The following is a 12,408-nucleotide window of genomic DNA, read 5'->3' as shown; positions in this document are numbered from 1 at the left end:
CTGTGTCAAATAGTCCTAAAACTGTCTGTTTAGTTGTCTTTTTTCATGTATATTTGTTTATTTTGAGAGAAAGAGACAGAGCATGAGCAGGGGAGAAACAGAAAGAGAGGGAGAAAGAGAATCCTAAGCACAGAGCAGAGCCCCATACTGGGCTCAATCCCACAAGCCATGAGATCATGACCTGGGCTGAAATCAAGAGTCAGGCACTTAACAGACTGAGCCACCCAGGTGCCCCTTTCTGGGTCGTCTTCTTTCCACACTGTACAATCACTCAAGTGAGTCACTGTGGGTCTCTTTGGGGACTGGGGGAATCCTCAGTGTATATACTTGTCATGGTGTTGCTATGTCCTTCCTTCTAGAGGCTCAGCTACCACTTCAGCCAATGGGATTCAGATCTGAAAATGGCCCAGACCCAGGAACTGAGCAAGAGATTATGACTTTTTATAGAGGTGACTATCCTTAGCCCCTGGCTCTAGTATTCTTGCTTTTAGTTAATTATAGAGTTAAAAATCACCCTTGTTCAATTTCTCTGTCAATCTAAAACTTCCCTGAAGTATAGTCTATCAATTAAAAAATATATTACTTCCCTCACCCCCCCTCTTTGTTGGATCAGTATGATATCAAAAAACAGCTCATATTTCTTTGGACTATATTATCACAGAGGGTAAGACAGTTGACTTAGTTCTGTCCTTCTCTTTGCCCCTAAAGATACCATTTTTATTAACCACCTCCACAAACTTCTTCAGATTAAGCCCCTTTAACTGCCTTTCTGAACTTGTCCATCACTGTGGGCCTTCGTTACTTCAGGACTCCATTAACCCCATAAATGTTCATGAGCTGAGCTCTATGTCTGCCTCTCCCACTCTCCCATCAACCCAGTCTGTAGAAGAGCTACCACTGAGCTTTCTAGTGATACTGCTGCCCTTCTCCCCAGGACAGTCTCTGCGGCCTTCATGCATGGATTGTCCTCAGAGTCCTCCTGTGAAACACTGGGGGCTCCTCTGGCTTTACCTTATGTATTACAACATTCTCACTTCCCTAAGCCTTTCTATTTCTTCCTCTATTTCCTGCCAGGGAAACTGAGGCATTTCCACGTGGCTGAGAATTACCCATCATCTTGTCTAGCCTAAGAGCCACCTCATCAGTGGACTCCCATCCTCTGGAGTCCTTTCCAGGATGGTAAATTCCATATTCTGAAAAAGTGTCTCTAAGCCAATGAATTCTCGCTTATTGAACCTATTAGTATTAAGCACCTGTGTGGTATTGGATTGGAACTGGAGATATTGATATGAACTCATGGTTTTTAATATATTGACATAGATAGAAATGTATAGATATATGTATGTATATGAATGCTTATATTTTCTAGCTCTGTCCTTGGGGAAGGCCTAAAAGCATTGGCATGTTAGGAGCAATGAACACATATAGTGCTCAGATTTTGGTTTCTAAATATTATTGTCCCCTAAAAGGGACCAGTCATGCTTGGAGAACTGGCCAATACCAGGGATTGAGTAGAGAAAGTAAACACTGGGCCTGAAACACGGTAATATGCCAGAAAGGAGGAAATACTCAAAGAATGACAGAGAAATGTCAAAAAGGACAGAGGGGTCAGCCTGAAGGGGGCTCTCACTGGTCAAACCTGGGACCACTTAACAATAAAAATAAATAATGATAGTTATAGATTACAACCCATTGATTAAAATAAGGTCCAGAGGTCCATACTAATGGAAATAAACAGTGGAGAAGGGCAATTTCTTCCTTAGACGAGAATGCCAACTGATTATATAGAAGTAATGAATAGAATTAGAAATTAAAAATCAGTTTGCAACTAAAAATTTCTAGAATTAGAATTTTTTTTGGAGAGAGAATACAAGTTGGGGAGAGGGGCAGAGGGGGGGAGAGAGAGAGAGAGAGAGAGAGAGAGAGAGAGAGAATATCTTAAGCAGGCTCCATGCCCAGTATGGTCCCTGACATGGGACTTGATCTCATAACCATGAGATCATGACCTGAGTCAAAATCAAGAGTCAGATGCTTAACTGACTGAGCCATACAGGCATCCCTGGAATTAGAAAATTAAAAATCATTTAATGTATAGCAGGTTGGCTATAATTAATGAAACTGTATTGCATATTTGAAAGTTTCTTAGAAAGTAGATCTTCAAAGTTCTCAACACAAGAAAAACGTGCAACTATGTGTGATGATGAATGTTAACTAGACTTGTTGTAGTGATCATTTTGCAATATATACAAATATTGAATCATTACATTGTACACCTGGAACTAATATGTTATATGTCAATTATATTTCAATAAAAAATCACTTTTTGGTAACTATCATAGTGATAAATCATTCAAGAGACGTAGATGTTAAAAGTAGTAGGTGGAAGCTTAATTATAAATATTTATAGTTCCAAAGTATCCTCCCCACTTTGTAATTACAAAGGGGAAAATAGGAACTTTGCATATACCAACAAAATCAACTGATTAAAGTTTACGTTAATGGTACCAATAAATATCATGTACTTTTTGATGCAATTTACTGAAAAGAATGTAACATCATTTCTGTGATATCCCACAAGAAACATATCCTATCTAATCATGAGAATGAATTAAGCAAAAATTGAGGGACAGTCTATAAATTTACTGGACTCTTCTAAAATACCAAGATCATGAAAGTCAAAGATGGAATGACCAGCTCTTCCAGCATAAAGGAGAGTAAATAGATTTAACAACTATTGGAATGTGTGATCTTGGAATGGATCTGGGCCAGGAAAAAAAATCCTAATAAGGGAAATTTTTAGGACATTTGGCAAAATTTGAGTACATTCTGTAGATTAGGTACTAATGTACCTATATTAATTTTCTGTTTTTGGTAATTGTCTTATGGTTGTATAAAAGATTGTCATTGTTTTCCAGAAATATACACTGAAATATTTAGAGGTAAAGGGATATCACATCTGCAAATTACTCACAAGTAAGTTAAGATACATAGATAAACAGGAAAGGCAGGGGAAAAGAATGATAAGTAAAAATAGTAAAATATTAGCTAGGGAATTTGTGTGAAGGGGTTATTAGTGCCAGTCTTACAACTTCCTAAAGTAAAATTATTTCAAAATTAAAATTAAAGAAAGATACTTTTATGGACTTCAAGCTGTATCACAAAGCTGTAATAATCAAGACAGTATGGTACTGGCATAAGAACAGACACTCAGATCATTGGAACAGAATAGAGAACCCAGAAATGGACCCACAAACGTATGGCCAACTTATCTTTGACAAAGCAGGAAAGCATACCCAGTGGAATAAAGACAGTCTCTTCAGCAAGTGGTGCTGGGAAAACTGGACAGCAACATGCAGAAGAATGAACCTGGACCACTTTCTTACACCATACACAAAAATAAACTCAAAATGGATGAAAGACCTAAATGGAGACAGGAAGCCATCAAAATCCTGGAGGAAAAAGCAGGCAAAAACCTCTTTGACCTTGACCACAGCAACTTCTTACTCAACACGTCTCCAGAGGCAAGGGAAATAAAAGCAAAAATAAACTATCGGGGCCTCATCAAAATAAAAAGCTTCTGCACAGCGAAGGAAACAATTAGCAAAACTGAAAGGTAACCAATGGGATGGGAGAAGATATTTGCAAATGACATATCAGATAAAGGGTTAGTATCCAAAATCTGCAAAGAACTTATCAAACTTAACACCCAAAAACCAAATAATCCAGTGAAGAAATGGGCAAAAGACACGAATAGATACTTCTCCAAAGAAGACATCCAGATGGCCAACTGATACATGAAAAAATGCTCCACATCACTCATCATCAGGGAAATACAAATCAAAACCACAATGAAATACCCCTTCACCCCTGTCAGAATGGCTAACATTAACAACTCAGGCAACAACAGATGTTGGCTAGGATGTGGAGAAAGAGGATCTTTTTGCACTGCCCCTGGGAATGCAAACTGGTGCAGCCACTCTGGAAAACAGTATGGAAGTTCCTCAGCAAATTAAAAATAGAACTATCCTACGACCCAGCAATTGCACTACTAGGTATTTATCCAAGGGATACAGGTATGTTGTTTCGAAGGGGCACATGCACCCCAATGTTTATAGCAGCACTATCAACAATAGCAAAGTATGGAAAGAACCCAAATGTCCATTGACAGATATAAAGATGATGTGGTGTATATATATACATATATATATATATATATATATGTATATATATACACAATGGAGTATTACTCGGCAATCCAAAAGAATGAAATCTTGCCATTTACAACTATGTGGATGGATCGAGAGGGTATTATGCTAAGCAGAATTAGTCAGAGAAAGACAAATATCATGTGACTTCACTCATATGAGGATTTTAAGAGACAAAACAGATGAACATAGGGAAGGGAAGCAAAAATAATATAAAAACAGGGAGGGGGACAAAACATAAGAGACTATTAAATATGGAGAACAGAGGGTTGCTGGAAGGATTGTGGGAGGGTGGATGGGCTAAATGGGTAAGGGGCATTAAGGAATCTACTCCTGAATTCACTGTTGTACTATATGCTAACTAACTTGGATGTAAACTAAAAATAATAAAGATAAAAAAATAAATAATAAAGTAAATAAAGATACCTCCATAGAGGACATAGTAACATTGAAAACAAGGTCGAATAACAAAGAGATTAAAATAATTGGGAAGAGACTGTGGGGTGCCTGAGTGGCTCAGTTGGTTAAGCAGTGACTCCTGATTTTGGCTCATGTTGTGATCTCATGGTTCATTAGTTCAAGCCCTGTGTCAGCCTCTGTGCCACAGTGCAGGGTCTGCTTTTGATTCTCTCCCTCTCTCTCTGTCCCCCTCTCCCACTCACTCTCTCTAAATAAATAAACAAAAAGTTTCTAAAAAATTGCAGAGATTGATTTCATCAAGCACGGGATTAAACATAAGCTGAACAATAATAGATCATTGGAGTCCCTAAATGGAACTGGAGACTATGATAAATATTCTATGACAAAAAGATGGAACTAGAGGAAGTTACATGAAGGCAGGTTTTGGCCATTATAAGATAGAACCTTCTGGCAAGTAGCATTGTGCAACCATCAATGCTTTGAAGTAATTAAGGAATTTGGAAGCAGACCTATCCCTGAAAGTATTCAGACCAGGACTAGATACATCATCTACAAAAATGCTAAGGGAGAGGTGCCTGGGTGGCTCAGTAGGTTGTGTCCAACTCTTGATTTCAGTTCAGGTTATGATCTTATGGTTTGTGCGACTGGGCTCTGTGCTGACAGCATGGAGCCTGCTTGAGATTCTCTCCCTCTCTTCCTGCCCCTCCTTTGCTAGCTTACATGCACACTCTCTCAAGTAAATAAAAAAAAAATGCCAGGGGCAGTATTCCCTACTGATTGAGAAGTTGAACTGTATGATATCTAAAGCCTTTTCTGACTCTAGGATTCTTAGAACTTTTAAACTGGAATAATATCTACCTCAATGGTGTAGACATGTGTTGTCCTTAGGAATTCAGAAGGAAACTGTATGTAAAGTGAGGTAAAATATGTTGAGTGAAAAGTGTCCTACAAATTTGCTGATCACTTTTGCCTCTTGAACATGTCTGAGATTGTGCTTAGGCAATCATTTTGGTTGAACTTAGTGCGTCTTTCCTTTCATTTCTAAAGTCACTATTAAATAATATTACATTAATAATACTTTAGTGGTGACTTTAAAGTAGTGCATCTCAAATTTTAATGTAAATACAAACAACTTGGGGGGCTTTTATTTTTTTTAAACTTTTAAAAAATGTTTTTATTTATTTTTGAGAGACAGAGAGAGACATGAGTGAGAGAGAGGCAGAAAGAGAGGGAGACACAGAATCTGAAGCAGGCTCCAGGCTCTGAGCTGTCAGCACAGAGCCTGATATGGGGCTTGAACTCATGAACAGTGAGATCGTGATCTGAGCTGAAGTCAGTTGCTTAACTGATTGAGCCACCCAGGCGCCCCAACTTGGAGACCTCTTAAAGATTCAGGTTTGGATTCTGATTTTTGGTTCAGTAGAACCAAAAGAACCAGTAGAACTTCTAGAATAAAATAGGTGAAAAGCATAGTGATGTTGGCAAAGATTTCTTGTGTTTGGCAAAGATTCCTTAAATACTTCACAAAATGCAGAAAGTATAAAAGTAGAAATAAATTGGGCTTCATCAAAATTAACTTTTCCTCTTCAAAGGACACTATTAAGAAAATGAAAAGGCAAGCCATGGCTTGGAGAAAATATTTCCAAAACATGTAGGTCTTATACCTAGAACATATAAACAGCCTTGCAAATCAGTAATAAGAAACAACCCAGTAAAAATATGGGCAAATATTTGAAGATACACTCGTCATGAAATATATGGCTGACAAATAAGCAGATGAAAAAATGCTTAACATTAAGGAAGTGCATATTAATATCAAAATGAGATAGGACCACACCCCTTTAGGTCCCTTTAGGATATCTAAAATTAAAGACTGACCATACTATATGTCGGTAAGGATGTGAGCAACTGGGAAGTCTCATACACTGTAGGTAGGAACATATGGTACCATCACTATAGAAAATATTTTACGAATTTTATAAAAGTCAAATATGCCCCTACCTTGTATGAACTAGCCATTCCACTCCTAGGTGTTTACCTGAGAAATGAAAGCATATGTCCATACAAACACTTGAATGTTCATGACTTCCTTTGTAAGAAACTGTAAAGAATCCAAATACCCAACAGATGAATGGATAAACAAACTCAATATATTCATATAATGGAACACTAGTCAGCAAAAAGAAATGAACTACTGATATCCAGTGCAACCTGGACCTCCAAATAAACATAGATCTCAAAATATTCCGCAAGCCATGCAAACGTATATACTAAATTATTATACTACAGTAACAGAAAGGAGAGCAGTGCTTGTCTGGGGATAGGTGTGGGACAGCTGTCAGGGGCAAGAGAAAAGGTTGCAAAGGGCCACAAGGAAACTTAGTGGTGATGGATATATTCATTATTTTGTGATGATTTTCTAGGTGTATATGGATGTCAAAACTTACAAAAATTTAAATATGTATAGTTTATGTCAATACACTATAAAAGGTTCAGATTCTGATTCAATAGGTGGGGCCAAGAGTGTTTTTAACTAAAACACCAAATCCCAGGTGATGCTAATGCTGCAATTTCCATACCACAGTTGAGTGGTAAACCTCTTGAGCTGTCTTTGTAATAAACAGATGTGTCATTTGAGTGCATGATAGATACATATGGCCGGCACCATACTGGATAGTGCAGATAAAATATTTCCATCATTGAAGAAGGTTCTGCTGCATGTTAAGAGTCAAGATTCTTGACTACATTGGTGACTATTAATCGTGTCCTATTATCTCTCAATTATGACCTTTGTTCATCCCACTCACTCAGGCTGTGTGACCTCCTTTCACAAAGTTTTGCTGGAATTCCATTCTGGGCTCTTATATTGTGTACATTTTATTTTAACATGTTCTTCATTCTGACTTGCATTAGAGTTGTAATAAAGTTTGAATAGAAAGTTCAACTGGGGGCAGATGTCAGTTCAATTTAAGGAGCTTCCTAACAATTTAGACCTCCAAAAATCTTACCTTCCAACACGACTTCCTCACCATCCAAAACATACATATTTCACAGCTCCTGTGGCTGGCTGTAGTCAGAATTGTGTAATCTGTAAGTTCCTGTGTGGCTTCTACCGCTATGAAGAGGTGTCATCAGAGGTAAATGAGAACTTCTCTAGAAATGAATTCTCATCTCTAAATAAGGGGAATGAACAAGATTATTTTATTATTTCTTCTGATTCTCACATTCCATATTCTTCTGCTTATTTCAGAGTAATGGTAGCATGAAAACAGAAAGATTCTTGGCTCTGAATAAGGAGTGAGTTGGACCATGTTTTTAGTTAAAGAGTCCTGACATTTGTATAGTTTATACCAGGGACTGGCAAACTTTGTGTAAAGGGTCAGATAGCACACATTTTTGGCTCTGCAGGCCATATGGTCTCTGTCTCCTATAATAAACATTGCCATTGTAGTATGAAAACAGTCAGATATGTCAATGAATAGGTGTGACCATGTGGTCCAGTTTGTTGACTCCTGGTTTAGATGAGAATAACTATCTTCTGACCATCTGAAGTTCAGTTGAGAAATCAGGAAAAAACACACTTTATTGATATAATTTTATTAACTCTGGGTACATAATACAACTAGTCTTTCACACCTAAAGACAACAATCCAACAAGTTATCATAATTTCAGGTTATACATACTTTAAATTAATAAACTAGGTTTATAAAAGATATAAAAATATTTCACAGGCTTGGGAAGATATGGTCATGAGACTTCATTGTTTTTATTTATTTATTTATTTATTTTTTTTAATTTTTTTTTCAACATTTTTTATTTATTTTTGGGACAGAGAGAGACAGAGCATGAACGGGGGAGGGGCAGAGAGAGAGGGAGACACAGAATCGGAAACAGGCTCCAGGCTCCGAGCCATCAGCCCAGAGCCTGACGCGGGGCTCGAACTCACGGACCGCGAGATCGTGACCTGGCTGAAGTCGGACGCTTAACCGACTGCGCCACCCAGGCGCCCCAAGTCATGAGACTTCATTGTAAGGAGGGGTATAGGCTATGTTAAGAGATTTTTCGAACCTACAAAGGACATTTAAAAATTTACACTTGTTAATAAAGTTCTTGCTTAATTTTATCTTCATTCATCAGAAGCCTTAAGTAGAGCAGCTTTCTTTTTATACTTGTCTCCAATCTCTCTAAAATTTTCCAAGAGATCTTCAGACATGTATTCTTCGTATTCTCTATCAACTTTAGCAATCTGCTCTTCAAGATGTTTCTAGTAGAAACAATAAACAATTGTTAATATAAAAAACATTAATTTCTTTCAAAGAATTTAATTGTGAAGTGTACAAACAAGCATGTAACAACTGTTAAGGGCAGGAGTAAAAGGGATGCTCTTGAATCTCCTTTTGTGCCCTTTCCTAATCATTTCCCCAGAGCCAAACACTCTCCTGAACAGTGCTTTGCTATTCTTTATACTTTACCCTCCACCTCACACAGATATGTATGTATGTAACTCTAAACAATATACTAGTTTAGTGGTACCTGGTTTTGACCTTCATATTTACTGAATGATATTAAATATAATATTCTTTGACTTTTTTCCACCCAGTATTTTGATTCACTGATGTTAATGCAGATAGTTTCAGTTTATTTATGTACTGCTATATAGTTTCTACTCATGAATATATCAACATTTACTTATCCATTTTACTACAAATGAATTTTTATTGGTTCCCAGGTATGGTAGGCTGAATAGCAGCCTATTCAAAGATGTCCACGGCCTAATCCCCAGAGCCTGTGAATATGTTATCTTTACACAGCAAAGGAATTTTACAGATGTGATTATGTTAAGGATATTAAGAAAAGGAGACTATTCTGCATTGTCCTGGTGGGTCCAATATAATCACAAGGGTCCTGGTAAGAGGTAATCAGCAGTGTGAGAGTCAGAGAGAAAATATAAAGACAGAAGAGAGGTCAGAGGGGATAGAAGATGCTGTGCTGTTGGCTTTGGAGATGAAGAGGGCACAAGCCAAGGAATGTAGTTGGCTCTAGAAAATGGAAAAAAACCAAACAGATTCCCCTCTAGAGTCTCTAGAAAGATTGTAGCCTGGGAGGCCCATTTTATACTCCTGACTTCCAGAAATATAAGGAAATAAATCTGTGTTGCTTTAAGCCATTAAGTTGGGGTAATTTGTTATAGCAGCAACAGGAAACTAATATAGGGTGTTTTCTCATGTGAATGATGGTTTAATGCTTTTGATATGGTGTGTGTACTTGCCAATAACCGGGTTGTTTTTTTACTATTTCAATTATACTGTAACAAATTACAATATACTAGATGGCTTAAAACAACAGGAATTTATTCTCTCATAGTTTTGGAGGCTTAAAGTCCAAAATCAAGATACTGGCAGGGCCACTCTATCTCAAGGCTCTAGGGAAGAATCCTTTGCCTCTTACCAGCTTCTAGCAGTTCTGGGTAACACTTACCTTGCAGGTGTGTCACTCTAATTTCTGCCTCCATGTTCGCATGGACTATTATAAGGACATCAGTCCCTAGATTGAGGGCCTACTCTAATCTAGTATGACCTCGTCTTAACTACTACATCCACAAAGACTTTATTTTCAAATAAGGTCATGTTATGAGATTCTGGATAGACATGAATTTTGGGGGGAATACTAGCCAACGTAGTACAGTACCCCAGCACACAGTGTAAAAATTTAATTAAATACCTAGAATGGAACTGTACCATTTTATTGCCAAATTGTTTTCTAAAATTGTTAACATCAATTTAAAACCTGAGCAGTATAAATAAAAACTTGCAATTCTCCATATTCTTGCTGGCATTTAGTATTCTCAAACTTTTTTTTTTTGCCAATTTCTTAAGGGTGGGAAGTGGTGTATCTTTTCATATGTTTATTGGCCATATTAGCTTTCTGTGAAATTCCCATTCAAGTCTTTTGCCCACTTTCTGCACTTATTTTCCAGAGGTCATTATGTATCTGGATGTTAATTCTTTATTAGTTGTTTTTTTTTTCCCTTTATTTATTAAATTTTTTTTTTAATGTTTATTTTTGAGAGAGAGAGAGACACACACAGAGAGAGAGAGAGAGAGAGAGAGAGAGAGCACGCACAAGCAGAGAAGGGGCAGAGAGAGGGGGAGACACAGAATCTGAAGCAGGCTCCAGGCTCCAAGCTGTCAGCACAGAGCCAGATGTCGGGCTCGGACTCACAAGCTGCGAGATCATGACCTGAGCTGAAGTCAGACGTTGTACTGACTGAGCCACCCAGGTGCCCCTTCCCTTTATTTATCTGACAACGAGAGCAAGAGCAAGACTGCATGAGCAGGGGAGGGGCAGAAAGAGAGGGAGACAGAGAGAGGATCCCAAGCAGGCTCCACACTGTCAGCGCAGAGCCCAACACAGGGCTTGAATCCACGAGCCAGAGCTGAAATCAAGAGTCAGGAGGGGCGCCTGGGTGGCTCAGTCGGTTAAGCGTCCGACTTCGGCTCAGGTCACGATCTCGCGGTATGTGAGTTCGAGCCCTGCGTTGGGCTCTGTGCTGACTGCTCAGAGCCTGGAGCCTGTTTCAGATTCTGTGTCTCCCTCTCTCTCTGACCCTCCCCCGTTCATGCTCTGTCTCTGTCTCAAAAATAAATAAATGTTAAAAAAAACATTTAAAAAAAAAAAGTCAGGATACAACCTACTGAGCCACCCAGGTGCATCCCTTTATTTTATTAAGTTGTTTTATTTATTTTTTTTTAAATGTTTGTTTATTTTTGAGACAGAGAGAGACAGAGAATGAACGGGGGAGGGGCAGAGAGAGAGGGAGACACAGAACCGGAAGCAGGCTCCAGGCTCTGGGCCATCAGCCCAGAGCCCGTGCGGGGCTCGAACTCACGGACGGTGAGATCGTGACCTGAGCTGAAGTCGGACGCTTAACCGACTGAGCCACCCAGGCGCCCCTATTAAGTTGTTTTAAAAAATATCATCTACTGTTTTGTGGCTTACCTTTCCACTCTTTATGTTTTGATATAGAGATCTTAATTTTAACAAAGCTGAGTTTATAAATAATTTGTGGTTTGTACTCCTTGTGTCTAATTTAAGAACTTTACAACTCCTGAGGTGTATATATAGTGCCCGTAATTCTTCTAAAAGTTAAAAATTTAGCCTCATGTTAATTTCTTAATCCATCTTGAAGGGATTTGTTTCTAGGGTTTAAGGTATGAATCCCAACTCCGTTAATTGAAAAATTCATTTCACCCCACTGGTTTGCAATAGTACCTCTCTCATAAATCAGTTTGTCTTTGCTCATCATCTATTTCTGTACTCTGAATCAGAGAGATTGGTTTATATGCATCAATACTACAATGGATTAGTTATTATAGCTTAACAACAATTTTTGAACATCTAAACAGACAAAAAAGATTTTGTGCCCCTTAAGAAGGAAGGAGTCTACAACAGGAGTCAGAAACCTCTTCCCGAAAAGGGCCAAATAATTTGGCTTGTGGACTGTATGTAGTTTGCTGTCTCCTAGTCTAGAATACCAAGCTACATGAGGACCTACATGAGGCTCCAATCAGCAACTGCTCAAAGAAATGCTTTGCCCCAGGGGAAAAATATCCCATCTAAAGATACCGTTAGATACAAACTCCTGTTTTCTTCAAACTTCACCAATTGTAAAATTTCCCCATATTAGGTTTTAAAGATGATTGGTAGACTTATGTGCTCCTTCCATACTTGCCAATTATGTGTCAACCATTATATGTTATGAATGAATTTTTCTTTTAGGCA

General features: G+C 38.2%; 1 protein-coding gene across 1 annotated transcript in view; it reads right to left on the bottom strand.

The window, feature by feature from the left end:
* Positions 1-8,644: 8,644 nt before the first annotated feature.
* NDC80 (NDC80 kinetochore complex component) overlaps positions 8,645-12,408 on the bottom strand; it is a 62,324-nt gene continuing 58,560 nt past the window's right edge. The window contains exon 17 of the mRNA XM_058692574.1: positions 8,645-8,890. Within this exon, the coding sequence (XP_058548557.1) occupies positions 8,753-8,890 (138 nt within the window). The 3' untranslated portion in view covers positions 8,645-8,752. The remainder of the gene's footprint in view (positions 8,891-12,408) is intronic.

Source organism: Neofelis nebulosa, chromosome 11 (assembly GCF_028018385.1).
Source record: "Neofelis nebulosa isolate mNeoNeb1 chromosome 11, mNeoNeb1.pri, whole genome shotgun sequence".
NCBI lineage: Eukaryota > Metazoa > Chordata > Mammalia > Carnivora > Felidae > Neofelis > Neofelis nebulosa.
Note: the sequence above shows the minus strand (reverse complement) of the source record. Positions and strands in the feature narration are given on the sequence as shown.